This window comes from Cavia porcellus, unplaced genomic scaffold (assembly GCF_034190915.1).
Source record: "Cavia porcellus strain 051 isolate PalLab524CR breed Dunkin Hartley unplaced genomic scaffold, mCavPor4.1 scaffold_12, whole genome shotgun sequence".
Lineage (NCBI taxonomy): Eukaryota > Metazoa > Chordata > Mammalia > Rodentia > Caviidae > Cavia > Cavia porcellus.
In genome coordinates this window covers 39,006,679-39,033,322 of record NW_026947495.1, presented here as the reverse complement: position 1 = coordinate 39,033,322, position 26,644 = coordinate 39,006,679, and the positions used below count along the sequence as shown (strand labels likewise).

At 37.5% G+C, this 26,644-nt stretch overlaps 1 protein-coding gene across 2 annotated transcripts in view; it reads right to left on the bottom strand.

Annotated features, from left to right (window-relative positions):
• Nucleotides 1-372: 372 nt before the first annotated feature.
• Lypd6b (LY6/PLAUR domain containing 6B) overlaps nt 373-26,644 on the bottom strand; it is a 195,358-nt gene continuing 169,086 nt past the window's right edge. For both annotated transcript variants that reach the window (XM_063259049.1, XM_063259048.1), the window contains 4 exons: nt 10,017-10,168; nt 7,773-7,871; nt 3,140-3,270; nt 373-1,584 (listed from right to left, as the gene is read on the bottom strand). In XM_063259049.1, coding sequence (XP_063115119.1) covers nt 1,420-1,584; nt 3,140-3,270; nt 7,773-7,871; nt 10,017-10,164 — 543 coding nt within the window. In that variant the 5' untranslated portion in view covers nt 10,165-10,168 and the 3' untranslated portion in view covers nt 373-1,419. The remainder of the gene's footprint in view (nt 1,585-3,139; nt 3,271-7,772; nt 7,872-10,016; nt 10,169-26,644) is intronic.

Here is a 26,644-nt window from a genome sequence, read left to right as displayed (position 1 = left end):
CCAACATTCTAACTAGTGCATGTTTAGTAGGAGAAAAAACTGCACCAACTTATCTCTACACATACAAGGGCACAGTGGTCACTCCAAAATGTGAAGGCAGGAAATCAGGATTTTAGAAATAAAGATGTTCATTTGAAATAAGGAGAAAGAGAAGGAGACAATGAGTGGTGGACTCGCCATTCAGGGAGAAGGTAGTTGGATGGAGGAAAAGAGATCTCCTGCAACCACCCCAGACCTGGACTCTTTAAACCTTCAATCACACTCTACTTCTAAGAGTGCATTTGGTAACAGTCTTTCCCCCACTGATCAAGAAGGCTGCCTGATCTCTTCAATTCCGCAGAATTCTTTTCTAGAAAAGCAACACATCCAAGCTACTTTGGCATAGAATTTTATTCTTTAAGCCAGCATATATCACCCTGGTACATGGAAATTCAAGTTCAGTGACACTGGTAGATAGGTCTCATTGTAGGCCTCTGCCAGTCAAGAAACACACAGCATGCATTTACATTGTGTAATTAAAAAGCCTTATCCCCCCTCCCCCACCTCACAACTGGCAAATGGATTTCATGTTAGTTCAACCAGAAGTTTTCTTAAATAGTTGACTTTCTCACCAACTGCACTGTTACTGAGTGCTGTGGTTTGAATTTGGAGTGTCCCCCAAAGGCTTGCATGTTAAAAGTTTGGTCTTTAGCTTGGGTGCCTTGGGGAGGAGGTAGAGCCTTTAAAAGGGAGATAGTGAGCAGTTTCAGGTAACTGGGGGTCCATTTTCAAAGGAGATTGGGGGACCCTGGTCTCCTCTTTTCTTTTTTCCATGTCACACCACAAGGAAAGTGGCCCTTTGCTCTGCCACGCACTCCCTACCATGTGTGCTGCCTTACCACAGGTCCAAAGGCAACAATTTATCATGGACTAAGACCTTCACACACCAAGAGCCACAATAAACCTTTTCTCTTTATGAGTTGATTATGTTAGGTTGTCTAACATAACACAGTGCTTCTCACTAGTGGGTAGGATTTTGCAGAGACACTCAGAGCTAACCACAGAAGCCAGACGGTCTGACTAGGTAGCCTTTGAGGGAGTCAGTGAGGTCAAGAAGTCCTTTCAGCTAAAGTCCTGGTCAGGCCAAGACTATCCAGGTTTTTGTCACTTGTCAACAATACTGGCTGAATACTTCTTGAAGAACTGACAGGATGCAGCCCTAATTGATCAGGGAGCATGGAACTCAGGTCCTTTCAGTCCCTACCAAGCCCCCATTCTCAGTGTTATTATCTCATGCAAGAACATTTTAGCAAAGTAAATCACTGGCTTCTGCCTTGTGGTATCATCTTCAAGTCCAAGACTGATCTTCACTCCAGTGTTCACACAGATTTTGCCTTGTGCTTTAGAGGGCTGGTCTCTCCTCTCCTAAGAAAGGTGACATCATAGCAGTGGAAGCACGAAGACCCAGACAAACACTGGCAGGTAGGGCATGGTGACACTGCTGCTAGATGTCCTCTGAGCATGCATGACAGCAAAGACTGCGTTTGTGTGGTTGGTGGGCAGTTCTACATTGCAGATCATTCCTTCGCAGCAAGACCTGCATTCCTATTAAAAAGAACACAGAAATGGAAGAGTGAATGACAGGAAGAAGGAAAAACACATAAAAGCAAATGAAAGACTGCTTCAGCTCCATGTGAAGCAGCCCATTAGAGTAAATTAGCTAGTCTGTACATCACCAGGCCTTTGGGCCGCTCCTCTGCAGAGGATCTGCAGGTAAAACCATTTGACAGTCTTTCCTTCCTTACCATGCTTTATCTCCATCAGACTCAAGCATAAGCAAGGCAAACAAGAGGAAGGGAAACTAAATAAGGCTGTTTGACTGAGTCACCAAATCTAAGGGCTTATAAGGAAAAACACTGAAACAAAATTGAAAGCTAAGAACCTTTGGAATTAGTCATTGATTTTCTTTCTCAATATTACTTGTTAGGTAATAATAATGATTCTCTATTGTCTGTGTTCACACCTGATTCCTATCATCACTGCTGCAATGGTTTGCTAATTACAACTGCTGAGTGGTAGAAAAAGGAGAAAAAAAAGGCTGAGTCTCTAACCTCACATTTTCAGAGAATGTTTCCAAGGGAACTAATCTCTTATGATAGTACCAATGCATACGTGGAACAATACTTGACCTGAAATACCCAGCCATTTATAAAGGCTTACTGAATGACATACAATTATCATCTCTAAGCACCTACCCTCAGTGGTTGTCAACCCTGGCTGCACATTCAGATTTAAGAAATTTCGGAAATTTCTTAAAAGATCTTACACCCAGGCCCTCTACTCTGAGGTTATTTCAGTTGGTCTGGCGTGTTCACCTAGCTTTCCACACCACACCTGGTGACAGCTTCCCAGCTGATCCTTCTATAGCTAGAGCTAACAATCACTGATATCAGGATCATTTTCTATACTTCCAGGCTAACTCAGATTCTAAAACTTCATGAAATTAATACCCTTCCAACTAATTTTATTCTCAAACATTTCAGGATCTCAAGCACATAAAAGAGTAAAATACTCATTTAGAATGACAAAGAAAATTAAAGTTCAAGTATAATGAAAATATAGTTCATTATATTAACTTGATATTAATCTGTCATACTCTCACTTCCTCCTTTGAGCAAGCAGGACAGGTTTCCTTGGTAAAATGGGGCACTGCTTCCCTCTTTCTATCTTCTAACTTCCCTGTGCAGCGTTCCTGGTGATGTCTAGCCAGGAACAAAGCACATGAGCTGGGCTCTGTAGTGTTGATCCTGTGGTGGAGGGTTTATCCTTTAGCCGCCAGAACTGGATTCAGATCATTCACTGAGACTCTGAGGCCTGGGCTCTAACTCTGGAATCTGAGCATTATCATTCATTTTAGTAACATTATTTCTTGTTAAAGTACAGAAAATCCTTAACTTCTCTTAGTTTCTGTTGAAGCACTATAATGGTGTTTCCATAAAGTGTAAATATGTCCAACATTCTTTATCCTTCCTGCTTCTTCCAAGATGCATAACTTACCATCACCAGCATATGATTTTTAGACAGTAATTTTACACATGCACAATGATCTTTATGACTTCAGGCAAAACTTTATGCATGTACATGCTCAATGATCTTTTACCGTGTGTTCAGAATCTTGGCTGTGGTGGCAACCAACAAAGTGACATTCATTTTTGGATGCACACTTTTTGGTGATAGAGGTACTTCTTCCATGGCTGGTGAAGTGGTGAACTGTCAAACAATACTGTGTATCTAAATATAAACAAATACATAAATAAATAAAGCTACTTCATTTAGCACATTGCAAAACAGATCTCTCTATTGTCACACTGAGAAATACAATAGCAATGGACTTTGGACTATTCAGCTCAGCGGTGAGGAACCTATAGCATGCTTGTCATTTCTTTTTTTTTTAAGACAAAAGATTGTGGGCCAGGGTTTAGCTCAGCACTCAGCGGCATAAACGCCTGCCTGGCAAGTGTGAGGTTGTGAGTTCAATCCCTGGTACTACAAAAAAAAAAAAAAAAAAGTTAATTAGAGTTGTGTTTTATAAACTAAAACCTCAATATTCAGGATCAATTTGCAGTGTTGACCCTTTATGAAAAGTAAGTGAGTTTTGGTTGCAGTTTGCATTTGGTCACTAAAATATTCACCATCACTGGTCTAGGTAGACTCTTGGGAAGGTATCAGTTTGTGAAGTGTGTGTGTGCGTGTGCGTGTGTGTTGAAAATGAAGATAAACAGGCATCCATTCTTTGACATCAACTAAAGTAGAGGAGAAAAAAATGAACAAAGTTTCATCAAAACCATGGGTCTGCTCATTGAACACACAAGAATTTATGTGACTGATCTTCTGTCCCTCTGAATGTTTGTTCTAGAACTCCAAAGTCAGAATGAAAATTGTGAACAAAAAGTTTCTTCATCATCACACATTGGTATCTCACAAGGCAGGCAGAAAATGGTAATTAAAAGATGTTGGTTCTAATCATATGTCATGATCATCTGCCTTTCTCATCTAACTCTTACTCAAATTCTAATCCTTCCAACCTGCTTGACTTTTCTTCATCAGTGTATCTGCATTTTTCTTTGCTTTTTGAATTGTTTGTTTCCCACCCACTTTCTGCTCTGTATATGAGGTGTGATCAAAATACACTGAATGTTTACATTTTTATTACAGTAAAAGACATATTTTCATTAGTGCTCCTCAAAGCATTTCTGGAAATCCTCTTTTGTGAGTGCCTTGGAGGTAGGATCAAAAAATGAGGAGTGCTGCTGTAAGGAGAGAATGAAACGGACAGAAAGATAGGTTCATAAAAAGCATTTCAGTGTGTCCTGAATCCACTTATTCACCAAGTTTAGCCCTATGCAGCTTCTCAAAGTCAGTATGACTATGAAAGTTACATTTTCTGAATCAGTTCAAGACATCAAGGCAAGATGACTAAAGATGCTTATTAAAGAGGACTTCCAGAACTGCTTCAGAAAGTGCCAAGAATGATGAAATAAATCTGTTCAAAGCAAAGAGAGTATTTTACTGTTATCATTAGTATTATTATTATTTTGGTACCAGGTATTGAACTCACAATCTCACATTTGACAGGCAGGTGCTTATGCCACTGAGCTAAATCCCCAGCCCTAAGATTATTTTGAGGGGAGATTAGTAGCAGTATTTCCTTTACTGTGATAATTTTTAAAAATTTAAACATTATCTGTACATTTCAATCACACCATATCATTAAGTCATATCTATATAGTTATCTCTATATATTTAATCACTTGTATGTTATTACTGGGGATTCTTCCAAGAAAGTGATTTCATTCAACATCCCAGGATATTCTGCTTTAGTCCTATGTCTATAGACATCCAAAGGCAAGGAAATGCCTTTTAGTTTGTGGATCAGGGCCCACAAAAGGTGGAATACAAAGGTGAAATACAAAGATGGGGCTGAAGCTGACAAGATTGGGCTTATGGAACTACCTCTGTCACAGTGAATCAGCCATGTTAGATGATTTGGACTTAATATCTTCCTGAGGAAATAATGATAGTGAGTGTGCTTGTATCTTGATAGGGTTATGGTAAGCATTACAAATATGCAAAAAAGCAAACACATATTGTGTATGTACCATCAGCTAGGCACCCTCCTAAACTGTTCCTTCACTTACTCCTCACCATAATCATTAAGATAGCCCATACTAACAGCCTCACTTACAGATAAAGAAATTGAGGCACAGTTTCTTGCTCATGGCCACATAGGCAGAAAGGTCACATAAACAGGATTCTAGCTGAGGCACTTTCTTAGAGTATGTGCTCTTACTCGGAAAATTATGCTGTCCCCAGTAAACTTAATATTATACTAGATGGTGTTGCAGAATATGCTATCAAAAGAGTGAATGGTCAGAACAAAAGGGAGCCACAAAGTGTTTTAGACAAGGCATTTCAACTTTTACTCCCAACAACCAAGCCTTGAAAACTGGGAAGTGCATGCATTCATTCAAAAGATCATGGTGAAAGCAGCTAAACAGCTCAGCACTGAAGACAGGGTAAATAAAACAAAAATATCATTCCTGTCATATCCTATTACCTAGAGTATTTCTTTTCACAATACCAACAGACCACAGGAGTGAACCTATAAGGACAAAAGGAAACCTAAGATGACAAAGAACAATAGCTTCAGGCCTACTTGCCCCTAAGAAGTGGTTGACTACCACTCCCATAAATGATGACAAAAAGAAAAGTAAAAAATCACACCCTCAGTAACAATTCTAGATGGTTGGTTTCTTTGGGACTTGACTGGCAGATAGTCAAGAGGAAGCTGTCACGCAATGCTGAAATGTAGGGTCATTCTGTGCTGATCTCACTGAGAGCAGCTTCTCAGGGTGGACACAGCACAGGTGATTCTTCCACTTTCTCAAACTCTAATGTTGTCTTACTGGTGGAAAGCTACAGCTTCCACTGATGTAAGGTTCTAAACTCCAGAAATGGCCATTGCATATTCCTTGTATGGTTATTAAAATGGATTTAGTTATGAGTGACAAACTGGAATATTAAGCAAAGCCCTAGAAGAAAAAGGCATTTCTAGTAAAATGTTAAAAAGATAAGGCTTATGAGGTTGGGAGCCAGTGCCCCAATTTACAACTATTCTAATCCTTCTACTCACATTTTAGGGAGATTTAAAGCAAATTGCTAAAGAACAATAAGTACTCTTTGAAATCAGAAACAAGAGTTACTAATCACCCTAGAAAACTTCAAAATAGCTAAGATGAATTTCTGTAGACATGTAGAAACAAATGCACAAAATTACACGAGCACACAGATGCATAAGTGAAAATGCCATCTAAGGGCAATCACTCCACAGAAATGCAAAATCACCTCAAGAAAAATATTTTGGCAATTAATTATTCTTAAAAAGAAAGAAAACAACCATGTCGATGTCATAAGCACAATGTGTTAATTTATGGCATCAGATTCTTATAGAAGTCTCCACTGTATAGTACTTACTGATTCCACAGATTCTTTATCTAGAAAAAGTATAGTGTTTCATTACTACGAATATCATGGTGAAATTCTCAAATTTTCAAGGAAACAGTAGACAAAGACTAGTAATCTCTAATTCTAAGTCTGTTTTTCTTTTTGTCTTTGCTTTATACCTGAAAATCTAAAAAACAAAACAGTATACCCTAAATTATGAACAGCCTTAATTCTTAAAGCTCTAAGTAGTTTTTCAGCTTTGAATCTTATATCAGCACATTCTCTCTGCTTTACCCCCAACTTTGTATATTTTAAATCATTCAGTTTCCTGCCTTTTCTGTTCTTACCAACTTGGTCCAAGTCCCCATCTTCTTTCTGAAGACAATGACTGTCTCCATCTTGCTCACCTGTTTATTCTCCACACAGCAGCCCACGTAGTATTTTAGAACACAATTAGTACCCTGTACTCCTTGCTTAAAATGCCCCTACCTTCCCTTCACATTTACAATGCAATGTACTCTTCATCAGAAAAAGAAGAGCCTGCACATCCCTGCCTGTGCTTTTCTTCCAGTTCCTCTTCCCCATCTCCTACTAGAACACAGGACCCAGTCTCCATCCTGATCATTGAAGAGACTAAGCCAAGTCTCGAACCTTAAAGTTTTTGTACTTGCTGTACCCTTTTCCCTGCATATTCTTCCTATAGATCTCTGCCTGGTTGACATGTTGGGGTTATTCAAGTCTTAGTTCTAATATATACTCAGAGATGTCCGTGACCATCCATTCAATCTGTCAAAAAATATTTATTAAATGCCTAATATAAGCCAAGTACTGAATTAGGCACTGGGAACGTAGCAATGAATTAAAGTAAAAAAAATACTCAAATGTTCGTTAAATGAATGAACACTTTCCCCAGGCATTAATGTGGCTGAAGAGTACCGAAGCCTTCTTTTGCTTTAAGATAGTAAGTATGACTTTTCTGAGGTATCATCAAGCATTTCTGAAATTGTTAGAATGCTTTACTCAACATTGCAGTCTATTCATTTTCCCTAGTAAATATCATTTAAGGAATTCTTCCTCAAGGTATATACAACTGCAAACTGGAGCTATGGTACTAGTTTTCACATTCTCTCAGGAGAGTCTAATGTCTGGGTAGGCCCTTAGAAGAAAAATCTCACTCCGACAGAACATGATTCGTCTGCTGTATGCTACACGAGAAAGCTCCGCTCTAGGAAGTCAGCAGGAATCTACAGGACTGAGATGGCAAGAGTTGCCAAACTCGGCACACTTACTTTGCGGACACCATTTGTCTTCGGCCCATCTGTTGCAGTTATAGTTATCCCCTGCATTTTCACAGGTAAAACACTTGAAGCTGTTTGGAAATGGTGTGGCTTTAAAGGCAAACGTGAAGTAAAACAGGTTAAAAGACAAAGATTTCAAGCATTAAATATGACACAAAATCAGTAACATGTTTTAAAGAATTTCTGCTTTTAGGAGCTGGATTTATGCAACGGGCTTTATTCTTCAGGCAATTCTATGAAATTCCTACATAGAGTAACAAAAATGATCTCACAAATCACTTTGCAAAATCTCTGGCATTATTCAATTTATATTACATAATATAATTTATATTACATAATACAATTTATATTGTGAGATAAGTGAGGCTTAAAGGAATTAGGTGAAGGTGGTAGTGAACCCCTGAAAAGAACCCAAAGTAACTTGAGCTAGAGTTTCCCCTTTTCACTAATCAGTGTGTGATATTTTTTAACTTCTGAAATATAACAATAATTATGGTAGTGACAATGGAGGTCTTTATGACTTACAGAGGTACAATGAGGCAACAACAGGACCTAGAAAGGTCCCCAGTCCACCAAATCTTGCTAGTTTCCATCCATATACATTCCCATATACATTCCATATACATTCCCATTTTGCTACCTCTAACCTCAAACAAGTCATCTTATTTAACGTATGTTTATTTAAGTCAGTTGTCAAAACATTAGGCTTTGATCAGGAATGTAATATTTAAAATAAGGACGATAGTAATTCTTAAGCCCTTATATTCAGGCCAAAGCATCATGGAAAGGAAAAATTCTGAATTGCTAACAGTTTGGATTGAAGGCAACTAGTTCTTTCTTGCTTCAATGCATTTTTTTTTTTCTTTTTTGGCCATGTATCTTGATATTTTAATAAACATAAAAATAAAAATAATTTTTTTTTATATTTCTGTATAACCAGTCCATAGGGCTCTATGTATAACTTTTGATTCTCTCAATTCTGGAGAACAAAAGAGTCAAAGGTCAAGGTGAATCCCAAACCAACCCAGAAACATAACGAGAAATTGGAGTGAAAATTAAAAATCAGTGAGTATTTCAGATGCAAGGGAAGATAAGTATTAGGGCATTAATCTAAGCAAAAGAATAAATCTAAAGTTCAACAGATGTGAAATTAAATGCTGAAATATATTTGCTTGAATTATGTATAAAAGTATATTAAGTAGGTTAATAAATGACATCCATTTTTATCTGTTAAATCTGTACAGATTGAAAAAATAGCCAATTCTGATGAATAAGTGGCTAAAGTACAAATTGGTACAGCTTTTTGATCTAGTAATTATAATTACAGAAAATTTATTCAAAGATTATGGCCAATTAAAGGGAAATGTACATTTTCAAAGATTTTCATTAAAAATTTCAATGAATTTAACATTTAACTTGCTTATGTTTTTTCTGACATTAAGTATGGGGATATGGTTTCATAAGCTACAAACCAGTCATATAGTTGCTTTAAAGTGTAAAAGGTATTAAAATATTTTCTGAGTCATTGAAAATATTTAAAATATAATACAAATGGTGAAAAACTAACATAAAACTAAGTTTGTGTGATCCCACTAAATTATGTACTTAAATACACTTACATAGAAAAAACACTGAAATACTCCAAAATTTAAAAGAGAGTGCCTTTGAATTTTAGAATCATGAGTAAATTTTACTTCCTTCTATATATTTTCTGTTTCTTTGGAATTTTCTTTAATTCATATATACTATATTTTTCTCTTTTTTAATGAATTTTTCTCAACAAAAATTATACTAGACTTCAAAAGTTGGACATACATAGATAATTTAGGATTTATAAAATCTGTCATAAATTTCAGCTATTATGCATATATATATATATATATATATACACACAGAGAGAGATATAATTAGTGTCCTGAAAAATATAGGAAGCAAAAAATATAGAATAGTAAGACATATACCTCTTTTAGGGGTAAAATAAAACAGCTGTTCTCACCCCTGGCTATGTATCAATGGTGTCAGCAGAGCTTTTTAAAAATGAAAAAGAAAAGAATACATATTTCACACCTTCCCTATTGATTATTGAGTCTTTGAAGAAGACTTCCTGTTTTATTCCAAGTATAAACTTAGAATCTTTTTATTCCAGAGAAAGGCCGGATGGTAGATGGAAAGAGGACATCACAGGGAAACTCTGATATCTCCAGGATGTAAAGCAGGATGGCAACCACTACTTACGGTCAAGAGGAGGCCTCACGTTGTAGAAGTTGATGTTCTTGGCAAACGCCTGGTTCTCTGAGATGATAAAGATCTGGATGATAGCCACCACTAGAGCATGACAGAGTAGTAGCATTGTGATCTCAAGGACTGGCCAGGCCAAATTCATATGTCTAAGATGAAAACATAGATTGGGTCTGCTTATTTCTGTTTTACACATCAATGGGAAGGTTTTGTTTCTATCTGAAAACTTCAATTATTCATATTTTTATTCAACCTGTTGTTTAAGGCTGGTATGACGTGAGCATCACTTTTTTTGATCAGATGAAACGCAAGTAATTACTGCCTTCCGCACTAGCCAGGACCTGGCACTAGCCAGCTAGGTTTCAACAGGACACTTAACCCTCTTGCACAAGCAGCCCATACTGTCCCGACAGCACCCCCAATCCATCAGTGCCTCAGGCTGCTGACTGACTGCTGAATACCTGATATTTTAAATTGGCTGTGTTACGGGTGTGCCTTGCTGAAGTCACTGGGCCACCGATCTGTCAAATCCTTTCCCTGAATAAACATTTATGTTTGAGGAAGTTTCTAACTCTTTCAGTACCTGAAAGAAACCATAAAAATGGGAGCAGCAGGAAGGACAATGACTAAAAAGAGAATGAGTCTGGGAAATAAATTATTTTCTGGATCCCAGAGCACACAAACAGACAAACCATGAGTCACTGTGAAATGCTAGCCCCACCTGCTTCTGGGTGAAAGAAGAAGCTGTCAGGAGGTTCTAGAGGACACAGGATAAAAGTCTGAGATGTTAAAAAAACATATGTTAGTCCTGGTCCACAAGTACTACTCACCACTTTCATAGGCTTTAAGCAGGCAGAACGGAAACCCAATGAATAACAAACATGTATCAGCAGTGCATAAAGATTATGACATCTTAGGCCCCATACCTCCAGCCTCCAGAAGCCAACCAGGTAGCAAGAGAATTTGGATTCTCACCACTAAATGGTTCTCTTTGACAAGGAAGAGATGTGGGTAGCAGAAAAAAAGGGTGTAACTTGCAGTCCAAAGACTTCAGTTCAGGTGTTGGCTCTACTGTTTATTAGCTGCCTGACCCTGGGCAAGCTCTTTAAACTCTATTAACCTCAATCTTCTGATCTATAAAGTGGCTTAATAATGTTGGGGCTGCCTACACATATGGGCAATTGTAAACATCAAATACAAGCTCAGGATCATGTTAGATTGTATAAATAAAGCACTCACAATGAGTTCTGTGAAACAGTAGAGGTTAGTAGTATTGGCTGAACTCATTTTGTTTTTGCCAAACCAACTGGTCTCAATGGCTTAGGGAAATTTTTAAAGAAGAAAGGCTTAATCTTTGTACATGCACACATCAATCCTCACACAAGTTTTTTTTTAAGCCAGGATGATCATGCACGTGAATACACTGATTTTGCACATGTGATCAATAATGCAAACCTATGGAGATGCAACCCAATAGTAAGCAAAATATAGTCACAACATCACACCATTCTTGTAGACGGCTTTTGCCAGGATAGAACTGAGTCACTACAGATGTACTCAGGGTAAACAAAACAAAACAAAACAAAACAAAACACCTGGCAGTAGTGATAAACTTTACACATTGTATTTTAGGTCAGTCCATAATTGGACCTGGATATATTTTAAAATATACAATTCTTTATAGTCCCTTTTAGAAACCAAGATTGCACTTGAACAACTATTGAATTTCTAAATTTTATTCTTATTCTGTTTCTGAAGAAATAGATGTTTAGTCAACTATATTATACCTTAACATCAATTGGTTACATTGATACACATTCTGCTTTCCCTCTTCATTTCTCTAAGTGGATGTGTCCATAGTCATTATGAAATCTGTAGCTGAGAAATGTATATACCCTCTTTTAAATTTAATTTAATTTTATTAGTACATGTTTGCAGTAAATGAACTTTACATTCATTTTAGGGAGTACGTGTATGCACATAACACAGCTTTAATTCCCTTTCCTACCATTGTTTATCCTTCCTTTTCTACATCCTTTTCCCCACTTTCATTCTTCTTCTCATTATTTTTAATTCGTGTTTTGACATAAAATGTTTAGTTTCATTGTGGGTATTTCATACATGTAAGTAGCATTGTAAATGTAAACTTCCCCTTCCCCTGGTTCCCTCCCTTAATCTCATTCTCCTGAACTCCTTCCCATTTGCAAAAGAGCTCCGTTTCCTTCTGTTAATCCTTTGCTTTGCTCTTTATTATATTTTGGGTTACTCAAATGAGAAATATCATATAGTATTTAAGCTCATAGATCTGATTTGTTTCTCTTAACATTATATTTTCCAAACATATACATTTTCCTCCTAGTGTGGTGCATGTCTACAGAGTGTTCTCTTCCATTAAAACAGAGGATACATTCTTCTCTGCAGCACATGGAACTCTCTCCAAAATAGATCACATACTTCCACAAACCCTCTTAAATAAATATAAAAGAATCAAAATCACCCCGTGTTTACTACTGAAACATTGTGCAACAAAAATAGAAAAAGAGTACTCCTCCAAAACACAGAATATTTAGAAACACCTCAAAACTCAATAACACACTCATGAATACATAATGGGTCACAGAAAACATCAAGAAAGAAATTAAGTAATTTCCAGAAGCAAATGACAATGCCACCATGACACACAGGAACCTATGGGACAAAAGGAAGCAGTCCTAAGAGGGAAGCTCTTTACACCAGTGGAGATGCTTGGAGACGGGAGGCCAATCCAATCTCTTTCACAAACCTCACAATGATGGCACTAACATGAAAATGCACATGTGCTCTTGTGATATGGAGAGGACAAATAAAATTACAGATCTTAGAGTCACATTTGTGTACATTTAAATGCACTTTCTATCAGTAGGCGGCTGTGGGACTTCAGCGAAGCTGCCGAAGCTTTCTAAGTCTCAGCCTCCTCATTTGTAGACACGCATAAGAACAGTGCTTATTTCATAGTTTTGAAGACAGGATGGAATGATATATAGCATAGGAACAATTCAGCTCAGTGCTATGCACATAGCTGAAGCCATATTTATTAAACATTTTCTATTCGGCAATAAACAGCACTGACTCAACTACCTGTTTCTGAATCTCTTACATTGAAGGCTGGTACACTTTAATGTGCAAGGACTACAATTTGTGCATCTATAAATTGGTAGTAATAGTAATTAATACCTGTTTTGTAGAGCTGCAGGAACTAAATCATATAAAACAGTTGAAATATCTAATTAGCTATATACCTGGAATTTTTCTAATTGTTATGTAACATTCACAATTATTAATTTTTAATATTCATTATTACGTAAAAATTCCTGATTTGGAATTACAAGTCAAAATCTCTGGTTTTCCTCCTGTAATCTCATTGCAACAAAAGACCATTCATCCATTCAGCATGCTGTAATTGACATCCAGTATGGAACTGCTGTCACTGACTTCTCAACAAGGCATTTTTTTTCTCATGCAAATTACATTTTTAGAAGGAGAAGATAGGCAATACACATGCGAAAAATATAACTTCAGACAGTCACAAATTCCAGGAAGCCAATACAATTAGGTGAGATATCCATGACTATAAAGGGCCGGTAGCCCCATACATCTCTCTCAGGAAGTGGTGCTTGAACAGGCAGATTAAACAACGAGACAGAATTAACCAAGCAGAGAATCAAAAGGACAGCAGCCCAGGTCTTAAAGTGGAAAGAAGCCTGACCTAGGAGGAAACACAAAAAGTGACAAGTGTGACTGGGACACACAGAAAGTAGGAAAGGGACAAAGAAGGAAGTCAAGAGGACTAAATCACACAGGCATTTACTGCAAAGATTTTGGATTCAGAAAAATCAAGCAATTGTTTACTTCTGGATTGTCTAATTTTGTTTTTTTTATTGTAAAAAGAATAAAACCAAATGAGAAAAAAATGGGGTAATTCAAAACAAAAGGATGACATAGTACATAATTTAAAACCACAATACAAGGTGATTCACAATGGTTACCATGATGTCTCGTTATCTTTAATAGAATTGCCCATATCATCAGGTATAATAAAATTGAACATAGCAGTATGGAACAAAATCAATTAAAACAAAACATTGGAGACATTATAGGACTTCAAAAGAGGGTAATAGTCAAGCCAGAATGGGTATCATAGTGAATCTCTCTGTCTTCAGAGTAGTTGCCTATACTCTCAGACTTGATACTAATCACACATAACAGATTTGAATAAAATCAGTCAAGACAAGACAACAATTGAACAAGACAGATTCAATAAAAATCAGTCAACACAAGGCAGTGAAAGCAATACAGGGTTTCAGATTAAAATAATAGGAAATTAAAAATAATCAGGTAGTATATTCTGCTATCTTTGGAATAGTTGTCTATGCCCTCAAATCTAATACAAGTAGACAAACAAAACAGAATATGACCAAACTAAACAAATAGATGAAAACACTATGGGTTTCAGATCACGATTCAAGATTAACAATAACAAGATTAACAATTCCCTATTTAGACAATTTCCTCCCTTTCATTTTCCCAGGGTGCATTGTACATTTTGTAGTCCACTAACTCCTTTAGTTTTTAGGTTAGGGAAGCAACCAGCTATTTACCTAAGTGGTTCTGAACCTTTTTACCCCTGAGCTTGGTCTCAAGTTGTATCCATTTACCTACAAAAGCCTCAAGGTTTTCCTTCCTTATAGCTGAGTAGTTCTCCATTGTATAAAAGTGTTATGTCTTTCCAACCAATCTGCAGCTGATAGGTGAACTACCCCACTTTTTTCTGAGTCCCTGTCACATACAGCATTATTTTCTCATCTATGACTTTCAGTCCATAAAACCTTTTTCAAGTTAAATATGTCTGTTATATAGAACAACTTGATGGGCTCTATCTCCTGATCCACTCTGCCTGTGTTTCTTTTTATTAGTGTCTCGAGTCCATCCATGTTAGTGACTATGGCCAATCTTCTCTGCCTCATCTCTACCACGCTATTTTCTGCCATTAGTTGTCTTCTTTTATCCTTCATTTCACTGTCTGCCCCACTCAGTAAGCTTCCTCTGTCACTGTTCTTGAAACTATGGTCTTTTTTTTCTCTCTCTCTAATATGTCCTTCAGTATTTTTTGTAGGATTGGATTGGTAGTTACAAACTTCCCCAGTTCCTCTTTGTCATGGAAGCATCTTGTTTCTCCATTAATTCTGAGTGTAGTTTTTCACTGTACATCAATCTGGGTTGGAGGTTATTTTCTTTCAGGGCTTGGAATACTTTACTCCAAGCTCTTCTTGATTTAATGGTTTGTGTCAAGAACTCTGTCGTGATTGTGATGGGTTTTCCTTTATAGGTGATCTGTTTCCTTTCTCTGACAGCTTTTAATAATCTGTTCTTGTGTTGGATTTCTGGGATCTTGATTATTATGTCTGGGTATCGATCTATTTTGGTTATAGCTGACTGGAGTTCTGTATGCCTCATATATCTGTATATCATTTCCTTTTCCTTTATGTGGAAAGTTTTCTTTATTTGTGTAAATAGCCCACAACTTTGTATTTCATTTGTGTTTACCCCTACTTCTTCACTCACATTTGTCATTATTAAGTTATAGATCCTCTTGCCATCTTCTAACCTTTGTATTGTTACTTCTTGGTTCCTTGTTATTTTTAAGAGATTGTTCCTTTTGTGATCACACATTGCAAACCTGTCTTCAAGGTTTGGTAGTCTATGTTTAGTTTCTTTCAAGCAGTCTTGCCAGCTTTCAATGGAGTTTGTAATTTCCTGGTAATCTCTTCAAATCTGTTTCATGTATTCTAGATTTTTTTTGTGTGTTCTTCATCGAAGGTTTCTCTCCTTTTTCTAAGCCCTTCCATTCTTCCATCTGTGTCTTCTTGAGAGGTACTTATCAATTCTTTTATTGTTTTTCTTATATCTTCATTTACTTGTATTAGAATTTCTGTTTTTAGTTCTTTTATAATGTCATGAAGATAATTCTTAATGTCAGATGCTGCTTTTTCAGGTACCATAGGTGTGCAACCCCCATTTTCTTCCGTGTTTACGTCTCCTGGGCTAGTATTATTTGCGTTGGGGGCTGGAGACTTCCTTTTATTTCTTCCTCTTGTCACGTTTCTGGTTTCTTCCAGACGAGTGGATAATGGGGTTCCCGACACTACTTGTATTGGCTATGATTACTCTGAAGCACGCTGGCTAGGAATTGCTGTCCTTCACAGTCTGGTGATGGCCACTGAAGTACAAGGAAGGGTGGGACAGGCTGGCCTTTCCCGTCGAAGATGGTCAAGCACTGGGAGTCTTCACCACGTTTCTGTGTGCCATGTGGATGGGACCGGTTAGTTATAACTTCAGGGAGACCTTGTCCTTGGCTATTGAATCATGCACAGGGGTGGGACTCACTCAAGCAATTCTCATCAATCTGCTCTGCACTAGGAGGGGCTAATTGAAGCTGCTGCATTTCCAGTTCTGGGCTTATCCTGCTCAAGTCCAAAATGTCACCTGGCCATTGCCCACTCCTGTGGGAGAACTGATTTCCCTGCACTCACTGTGAGCTGGTACAGATCTCGGAGCTGAGTGCTGTTCTCTACTCTGCCACTCTCCTCTATGACCATGTCCTCCTGCTGAGCCCCTCAGACTTGCCAACCCCCCAGCTTCACTGCAACTGAGGGTCTTTGGATTCCAGTGGCATTCCATACACTGGCTCTGGTGAAAGTGGATCTGGCTACAGCCTTCTGTCTGCAATTTTCTTTTCTTTTCTCCGCGCCCCCTTTTGTTTCTTCCTGGGTTAAGAGGATCTCCCTCCTTATGTCTGGTCTTCTCCAGGATGTTTTATTCCAGTATCTGAGCTGTTTCTCTCAGAGAGGCTCTTTATTTTGCTGCTTATTGATCCACCATCTTCCCCTTCTCCAGATTGTTTAATTTTGAAACCTACCAAGACTTTATCTTGATACAATAATCAGTCTCAAATTCTTAACCTTATTTCTAGCTCCTAGATTAAAAGAATACAAATTATGATGAATATAGAGGAAGATAGAATTCAGATACACCAAAATTGCCTCTGAATGAATAAATGACTGACAATTTAAATTCAAGAATTAGATTTGGTTTCTCTGTTCTTCAAAACAGCAACACAGCTGGGGATTTAGCTCAGTGGCATAAGTGCCTGCTTTGCAAGTGCATAGTTGTAAGTTCGATCCCCAGTACCGAAAAAAAAAAAAAAAACAGCAACACAGGGACACAGCAACATTGTCAAATGCAACTGAGGAAACTGAGGTTCAAAGGCAGCATTTCTAAAGATTCTAGCACACTACATCCAACATAGCTTCCTTTCAAAACAGTTCCATAAGTACACCCTGTTCTACTGCATTTGAAATATAGTGAAAAATAAAAGACAGTAGCTTTCATACAGACAAAATGTACTTTCATTTTCATTTTAAACTGAAATAGCATAGCCTTATTCTATCAAAATTTGTTAAAATTACAAAGGTTTTATCTGTCAAATAAAAGTGTTTTATATTTCCAGAGTAGGTTTGATGATCTATTACCATACTGCTTCTCCCTAAGTACCTTTATCTATTTGTATTTATTCTTCAATGTATAGGTTTGTGTTAACATGACTTTTATTTTTCACCACCCAAGCATACTAGAATAATAAAAAAATAAATTATTAAATGTAGTATCTGAGAGTTGTTTTGCACTTAAAATCATTTCATAGGCACTTTGAACTGAAAAACTGTCTGTGGAGACTTTACTGAGTGGGCTCTCACTGCAGGCTTTGTGGCACAACAAGGTTAGGGTAGAGCTTAGACATTGCTGCAGAGAAGGAAAACATGTTTAACACAAGTGAAACTAAACCAGCCAGGTTCTTTTCTCAAGCCATCACACTGAGAAGTGTTATTTCTTCATGTGAACGGAGGGGTAAGCTGTGCCCTTCCTAATATAATTTGCAAAACTGTGTATCTAGACAAATTTCCCTGTGAGTGAAGTATTTCAAAGGAACCTGAGACCCATGTTGTGGTTACGAATAGCTGCCTAAAGACTCAGATTATGGCTGCAATGATTCAGCTTCTGTGACTTAAATGATTTCATATTTTGACACTAAGAGAAAAAGTCCCACATATACATTCTGGAATGTATGCCCACACTGTGTAAATTCAAGAGTAGCTCAAGACATTCTTCTCTCAACAAAGCTTATACCTTCATCTATCTTGCCTAGTAGGACACACCCATTGTGCAGGTCTTCCCTGTGTTTTATGAATCTTATGAATTCTGTTTTTGGAAAATGTTTGAACTCCTGTTAGAGAATGCAGAGTGCTTCTTTGATGGGAAATGAAAGAGATCTCTGCCAGGCATATTTCCAAAAATACAGCAGGGAAGGGCAACTCTCAGGCATTCCAGAGAATGGCAGGTAGCCAGATTTACAGATGAAGGAAACATGTGGCATTTCACACTTGTAAGGAAAATAGGGAAAGCTGATGGCTTCAAGAAGCAGCATCTCTGTGGCACTATACTCCTTTGAGGCAAGAAAGTGACCTACAATATTTTAAAAAAATATTTGCTAGACTCAGGTTTAGTGCACAGTGGATAGTACTTTGTGGAGTAGAACCAACATGACTAGTTGTAACCTATATAAAGCACCTTTCTTAGTGAATAAGACAAAAGTTGTGGGCTATAAAACAGTGGTACCCAAAGCTGATAAAGAAATGATGGACTAAGAGATTTAAAGAGGCCAAACCAAGGTGGTAAATGCTGGCATTTGTTACGCAATACCTAGAAATGAATCAGCAAGGATAAAACCAATTTCAGCTGCCAGTGAAACAAATGAAATAGGTAATTTAAGGAAAATAGCTCTACTAAGTCCAATATGCCTATCAACACTCACATTCACACCTTCCTGCAAGTACCACTTATCTTGCAGTAAGACACTTTAATGACAATCTTTAATAGGTCTGGCGTCCCTTGTAAAAAGAATAGGAGGCAAAGTAGAAATTCAAAGCAAGTTCGGAAACTTACTGAGAAAACAGAATAAATGAAAATATTCCTCCCAAAAGAGGAAAATTTATAGAAAACTACAACATCTGCAAGTGTTGTACTCCTTGCTTTTGGCTATTAAGTCAGACTGGCAAATGGCCAAGTTGGTTCCTATTAAGTTTAGTAGTTTGTGTGATGCATGTTGAGATTGGGTTTAGCTTTATTCCTTGTAAGGGAACTGGGGGCTCATATCCCAACCTCCTTTGGACATTCACAGCCAGATCCAGAGCTTCTGTTTCTACCTTCCCTCCTGGGTTGGTTCATTCCTTACTTGCGGTACATGAAGGATTTCAAGTTGTCTAAATCTTGAAAGTATCATGATTGTAAGTCACACATTTATACCAAGTATTTTGCTGAGCATTTAATATGCAACATAATAAGAAAGATTCAGTCCCTGTGCTGTCATAAATTACTGAACAAAAAAGAATGAATTCAACCCTCCATGATTCTGCTCACAGAATCCATTATCGTATGCATTATCGTATGGCTGCAACCAGAATCATGGAATCAATTCTGTGACCAAAACGGTGGAAAGAATTAAGTTCATAGTCCAAGGCACCACTGTATGAGCCACTGAGAAGGTGTAACTGGTAAGATTTAATATGATCATCTTTGAGAGGATGAAAAAAATGGGCTTTAGATTCAGAAAGATCTAGAATAAAATTTGTGTTAAACTTTACTAAGTAACTAGCGTATATCATCCCCAACTGTCAATAATAAAATTGAGACTTAGAGTTGTGTAGAAAACTTAAATTGTATTGATTAAAAACAAAGCACCTTTTAAATTAGATGTCATTTAAGAAAATTTACATGTCCAATTCTCTTTTCCCTTCCTCCCTCTTTTTAGACACAGCGAAAGACTATAGATCAGATCAAAGATTATAACTGTCTAACTCTTCCATACTAACTGGAACAAATCTAGTAATGATGAGCTCTGTATATTAATTTCTTAAGAGATTCAGAAATTTTCCTTCTTGTAACCTTGTAGAAAGCTGAAATAAATGACCACCAACATCTCTTCCACTTTTAATAGTTCATAATTTCCATGGAAGGAAATTAACAAAGAATTGCTGTTATTGTAATACAGTATTTCTATAACACATATAAGGCAGTATTTCTGTAACATTTCAGGTTTCTCTTCACTGGTTGAAAGAATGCAAACAAAAAATCTCATCAAGCATAGGATCAAAACCTTATAGAAATGAAAATCTCATATCTAAACATAGAGCCAAACATTTTGCAACAAGGTGTAAAGTTTTTTCTATTGCACACAATCTGATCAGAGGTAATATAGAAAATAGCATAATATTAAAATAATTTTATTCTGCGCCCAGATACCAGCACCACGCACAGGTTGCTGCCAGCTTGTAGAGAGCCAGACCCAAGCCTCTCTCTCTGAGTCAGTGCCATTTGCAGACTGCGGGCAGAGAGAGAGAGAGAGAGAGAGAGAGAGAGAGAGAGAGAGAGCCATGACCTACAGGGAGGAGAGGCCCCCGCTCAGAAACCATATCATTTTCATTGTTTTTTTGTTTTGGGTTGGGGTTTATTCTCCTTTGTTTTGTGTATGTTAACTCTGATGGCATGAGCAGCTACTTGAAAGATAGCAAGGTACGTTATGGAAGCCATTATATATTTACTACTGGCTGGTTTTGAGGTTCTTTATTGCATTCATTGTTTTGTTTTTCCTGTTTCTATTCTATCTTATTCTGTTTGCTTTTTAATATGTCTGGAGCTGGTATCTGCAGCTATTTTGAAGACAACAAAGGCATTGTGGTAATTATTGTTGATTTCAAAAGGTTTGGAAGTTCTGTAACACTTATTCTGATTTATTTTGATTGATTTTATTGTTTTATATTCCTTGGGTTTTTCCCCCTCTTTAAAATAAAAAAAAATAATTTTATTATGCTAATAAGGTTTAAACCTAATTATGAATTATTATGCTGACGAGTATGTAATCTGGGGGGAGAAATCACCTAAATCAATTTTAAAGACATCTTTTTAAATAAAAGTTCAATATTTTTAAAGAAAAAAGTACTCCAAAGTAATAGCTTTGCAGCTGTACTCTCGTCACACATGATTTTTTCATCCATTTGGATAAGGCTTTCGTGGCAGTAGAGGGATAAGGTAAGACTACATGAACCAGATGTAAAGCTTGGATCTTCAGAAATTAGAAACTGAACTCCCTTTAAAAAGAATCAAGAATGAGTTTATTATGCTTGACTGAATTTTGGGACAAATATTAGGAATCTGTGATAGTTTTCTGACACTATAAAACCTGTGATAACCAACTTACACAGAGAAAAGGTTTACTTTGGCTCTTGATTTTGAAGGTTTCAGTCCATTACAGATAGACTATGCTGTTTGGAGATTTCGGTCAGTCAACACATCATCACTGAAGTGTGTAACAGAGTAAAACTGAAAACTGTTTATCTCATGGCCAGGAAGCAAAATAGAAGACAAGCAAGGGAACTGGGTCTCATGATCCCCTTTTAGAGAATACCCCAAAAGACCTAAAAACCTCCCACTAGACTCCATGTCCCAACAGCACCATACTGTGGATCAACCCTTTAACAAATGGATATTTGAGAACACTTAAGATCTAAACTACAGCAGAAACTAATAAAAATGTATTATTTAAATTTGAAATTTCCTGTACATAAATGAAATTATTTTTACCCAGTTAACTTCCATGAATGACTCTTATGAGGCTTATGCCAAGTTACTTAGGTATCAGGCTCTTAAGATACTGAGTAAAACCCATTTTACATGAGACATCAGTAAAGATACTAACTCCCGTAAGGGTTATTCTTGCCGTGAGTTAGCCTTTGCTCTGTACTTTCTAGAAGCCAAAGAGGACATGATACAATGTATTAATTCTTCTGTCAGAAAATAAACTCTTTCTGACGATCCTGAATCAGTCCTCTGAGTTATCATGCAGAGGGCATCAAGTGACACGTGTATCATCCCTGAAATTTATTTTGAAGTACTCCAGATATATCCATTATTTGGTCATTTCTCTTAACAAGCCAAAGACCAACACTGAAAGATAATTTTATATACCTACTTCTCCTACCATGGAGTTAAATGAAAAGGGAGTGCCTTTGAACTTGAGAGAAAGATTTAGCAAGACAGAAGTTGTGTAGAAAAATTACACAGGTGTTTTACTCTGTCATGGTTTATGGGTGTGTCCCCCAGACCTCATGAATTTGCATTGTGTATTTGTGATGGTTCATTGTCTAGTGCTTGGATTGATGGTGTCAGTGCTCCACCCACATAGGGGTGGAGCCAGGATGTGATGTAATGGCAGGAAGAAGGTGTGTCTTGCTCTTTGCTAGTTCCTGTTTGCTGTTTGCGGCTGCCATGAACTGCAGCTCAGCCATGCCCGCCTGTCTTGGAGCCAACGGAGTGTGGACTGAAACCTCCAAAAACTGTAACAAATAAACCTTTCCTTTCCAAACTTTGGGCTTCAGGTATTTTGTCTCAGCGACGAGTAAAAAGTAACTAAGACACACTCATTTAATTCTTCGGCAGGCACTGTGTGGATATCAACCAGACAGCAACATAGGTTGGGCACAGAAAACATAGCATTCATGTCCCAGGTCCTTGTTTGCTTTACTAAACTCATTTCTTTTCATAAACATAGCTCTCAAGGCTGAAGTGGCCAACAGCTGGCAAAGGATGCACTACTCCACATTTGCTGACTGGAGAGTGAATGTGCCAAGGATGAACTCTCTAATTCCTGTGTTCAAAACTAAAGTGAGAAAATTCAGCATTCTGAGTCCCTCCATGTGTAAGGTGATAGCTAGCATTTTTTACTTTGCTTTGTCTCTGCTGACATAAAAAATGACTATAAAAATAAAATGTTCACACAGATGTGTTTCTCATTTTAATCTTTCCGTATATATTCTGACAGTGTATTGTGTACTAACTGTTCTGACAGTGACAGTGTACTGATATATTCTGACAGAAGCCATAGATGATACATTCATTTAGATACTTATGAGCATTTGTATATGTATACATGTATACCTGTGTAAATGTGTGTACATCTACATTTATACAGGCATACTTATACTTTATCTAATGAATCAATTGTTTAGTGCTAGCTTAAGCCAGGTCATAAAAGTGTATGTAGAGCTCTGGCTAACAGAGACTGGATTACCAATCATCTCCGCTGTTTTCAAAAACCATAGGATGAAGGTGTCTTATTTTTCAATTGAGACATCTTCAGGAGCACAGTTGCTACTATGTGTTTGTCCTTTCTTCTGTCCTAGGGTGGTATGTCACTGATCATTGTTTAGGGAGCCCCCACCAGCTCAGTTCTATTCTTGATTCTCCATCCAAAAATACATTATGTAAGCAAAGACCATATTTGCAGATATCATTTTGAAACAGAAGGACATTTAAAACCAACAATAAACAGCATGTTATGGCAAAAGAACATTGTGCTGACTTTTGCAGAGTCACAAAATCCAGAACAGATTACTCAAAGAGCTCTCTGGGAGCTGACAAGCTTATAGAAGCAGTCCTAAGGGTGGAAAAAAGCTGCATCCTGCATATATAACAAAGTTATAGCATGTCACTTGCTCTATAAATTGTCACTATTACTACTGGGAGCAGAAGGAACTATACATACATAAAGATGTATATGTGCATAATTTCATATTCCCTGTGGAAACTGGAAAATTATGTGCATTAAATAGTGTTTAATTGCAGCACAAAAATGACATTTAATGGTTCATGATATGGTTCACAGTCCCACAAAGGTACAGTTGAGTGAAAGTGCTGCCTGGTGTAATAGGGAAATTAGCCTTTGGAGGCACCCAGGCCCAGGTACAAATTCTGACCCTGCCACTTTCTGGAACTACTACTAACAGCTGATTACTCAATAGCTCTGAGACCTGATTTTCCCTACCTCAATTTTGTGGTAGATCTAGGAACTAAAGAGAATAAAAGATAAGTATCTGCCTGTTGCCATTTTTGTCAAATTATCAAATCTACTAGAAAGTTAATGTAGAGATTCATGGTTTCTCTATGGATACCATAATAGCCTGTTTCATTAAGGTCATGCAGTGTTTGACAAGAATTCATGATGAGGGTCAATATTTTCAGTTCTCAAATTCTATGGCTATCTGAGCATACATGAAAGCAGGATGTAAAATTCCTTTGAAGAACAGTTTTAAGGAAATTAATGTAGACTTTATGGAGAACAACATTAGGCCTCAGTGGAGCATATCCATTTACTGGTTTTCTGATGAATCTTTATCCATAGATAAATAGCATGCACTAATCTTTACAGCACTTGCTGTAAGAAGCAACAAGCTATGTTCTTTGGCATGTATCATTCATCATTGTTTGAAGTATGTGTCATACACCTCATGCTGCTTAGAAGACTCGGTTCACATATTTCTCATTCATTAAACCCTTCCACCCTACTCAGCCCAGGAGTGATCTCCAGCCCCCAAAAAGCTTGGAGTTTGTGGACACTCGACTGTTCTTCTTTGTGGATAGCATTGGGTTGAAGAAAGCAAGTCCATGCCTGGAGACAGGATGAAGGTGTCTTAATAAAATAAAAGTTTTAAATTTTCCATTTTTTTTTTTTTTTTGTCTTTTTCTTTTTTATCGGTACCGGGGATCGAACTCACGACTGCCTGCTTACAAGGCAGGCGCTTATGCCGCTGAGCTAAATCCCCAGCCCCTCCATTCCTGTTTTGATTGTTTATTAAGAGATCAGTCTTTCAATAGTCAAATAAGTTACCCATAAGGGAACTATGAGAACTCCATTTTCAGCAGCTGAAGGTCTGCCTGACAAGGACCTATGCATTCACAGGTGGTCCAACACACACCAAGCTGGGCCTTAAACACACTACCTCTACAGGCTCTCCCCAATATCTCAGGCTGGTGGATATGAAACGACTTAACTGTAGCTCCCTTTGCCTTCCACACCCACCCTTCATCCCTTCTGACCCTGTTCTGTGCTGGCAGGCAAGCTGTGAAGATTACTCCCATAGTTCTCTTTCCCCGGTCTCCAATTTGGTTTACCCAATAGAAAGTGCTCACAAATTATAAGTAAACATGGATATTTTTTTCTTGTATCCTTCTCGGTCATGTCCTGTACCTCTTGGTAGAAGACATGCCACCAGTACCACCTCCCAAATCCTAATAGCTATTTTCTCCCCTGGTCCTTTAGGCTTAGGGCAATGGTGGTGAACCTGTGGCACGCGTGCTGCAATGATCTGTTTGTTATCACTAAAAGTTCTGAAAAGTCCGCCATCACTGGCTTAGCGTATGGTGAAAATGGCTCTTCTCTGCTGGTAACCTTACATGCCAGCGTAAACAGCCCCTTGTTAACTCCTTCAAATAACATCAGCTTGATTCTGCCACTGGTTCCTATCAGAAGCCCAACTCAGCCTTGAATTCAGTCTTTAAACTTTATCGAAAGAGCCACTCTGGACCTGAGCATTATGGCTCTTTGTGAAGCTATCACAGGAGCAGCTGCAGTGCATAAACAGAAGCATCTTTACTAGTAAGTGAAGAGCCATTCTTATGATCTCATAGGTGACAGGAAGCCAACAACTGGATTTATGCAACAAATTAATCATATAAGAAGGAAGATTTCAGTAAGAAAATTTGAACACTACTGAGCACAGTATCAAAAGATAAATCTATTTTATAATCTCATGCAAATAGCACAAACCCACCAAAATTTAGCTTTTTCTACTAGAACCATCACTGAAACTCATCATTCAATAAGAAATGATTGGCAAGATTCTTGAACTTTAATAAAGAACTGAGAAAAATAAACACATACTGTTAAGAACAGAGCTCTAGGGCTGGAGATTTAGCTCTGCGGCATAAGCACCTGCCTTGCAAGCGCGTGATTGTGACTCAATCCCCGTACCGATTAAAAAAAAAAAAAAGTTAAAAAAAAGAACAGAGCTCTAAAATCTATGAAACTCCAGGATATTCAGGGCTAGATCTTCTTATTGCATTATAGTACCTATAAATACCTGCACAGAGATACCAGTTTATTTGAATATAATAGAGTTACTGAGTAACTAAAATCCCCTGTTAATGGAATGATGCTTTGCCCTATGTTCCTATCTAAGATCTGTATTTTAAGAAACAATATTAGACATTTTTTACTTGACAATGGGCTTCTCTGTTAAACTGAGCACCTTCTCCAAAAATGATATTCAGTTAATCTTCTGGGAACCTCTCATCTTCTATAGTCCCAGACTTTTCTCCAACACAATGTTCTCAGGAGCCTCATTTACCCTTTACTTCACCTTCCAGATTTACTCACACCCACCTTTCTTAATCAAGTTTCTCCCCAACTCCTCCTCTTCTACTCCTTGCTTCTCTCACTCAAGGACATCACAAGAGAAAAAAAAAAGGAATATAAAAAAAGTTCAGCTTGAAATGCATATTTGAGATCTCATCCATATTCTGTATCAATTTCCAGACCATAAAACTCCATACTGGCAGACAAAGTGCTCTTTGATAATGTCTAAGATAGCTCCTTTTACCTTGAGCTTAAAACAAGCACACCTTAAAGGTACTTTTATAAA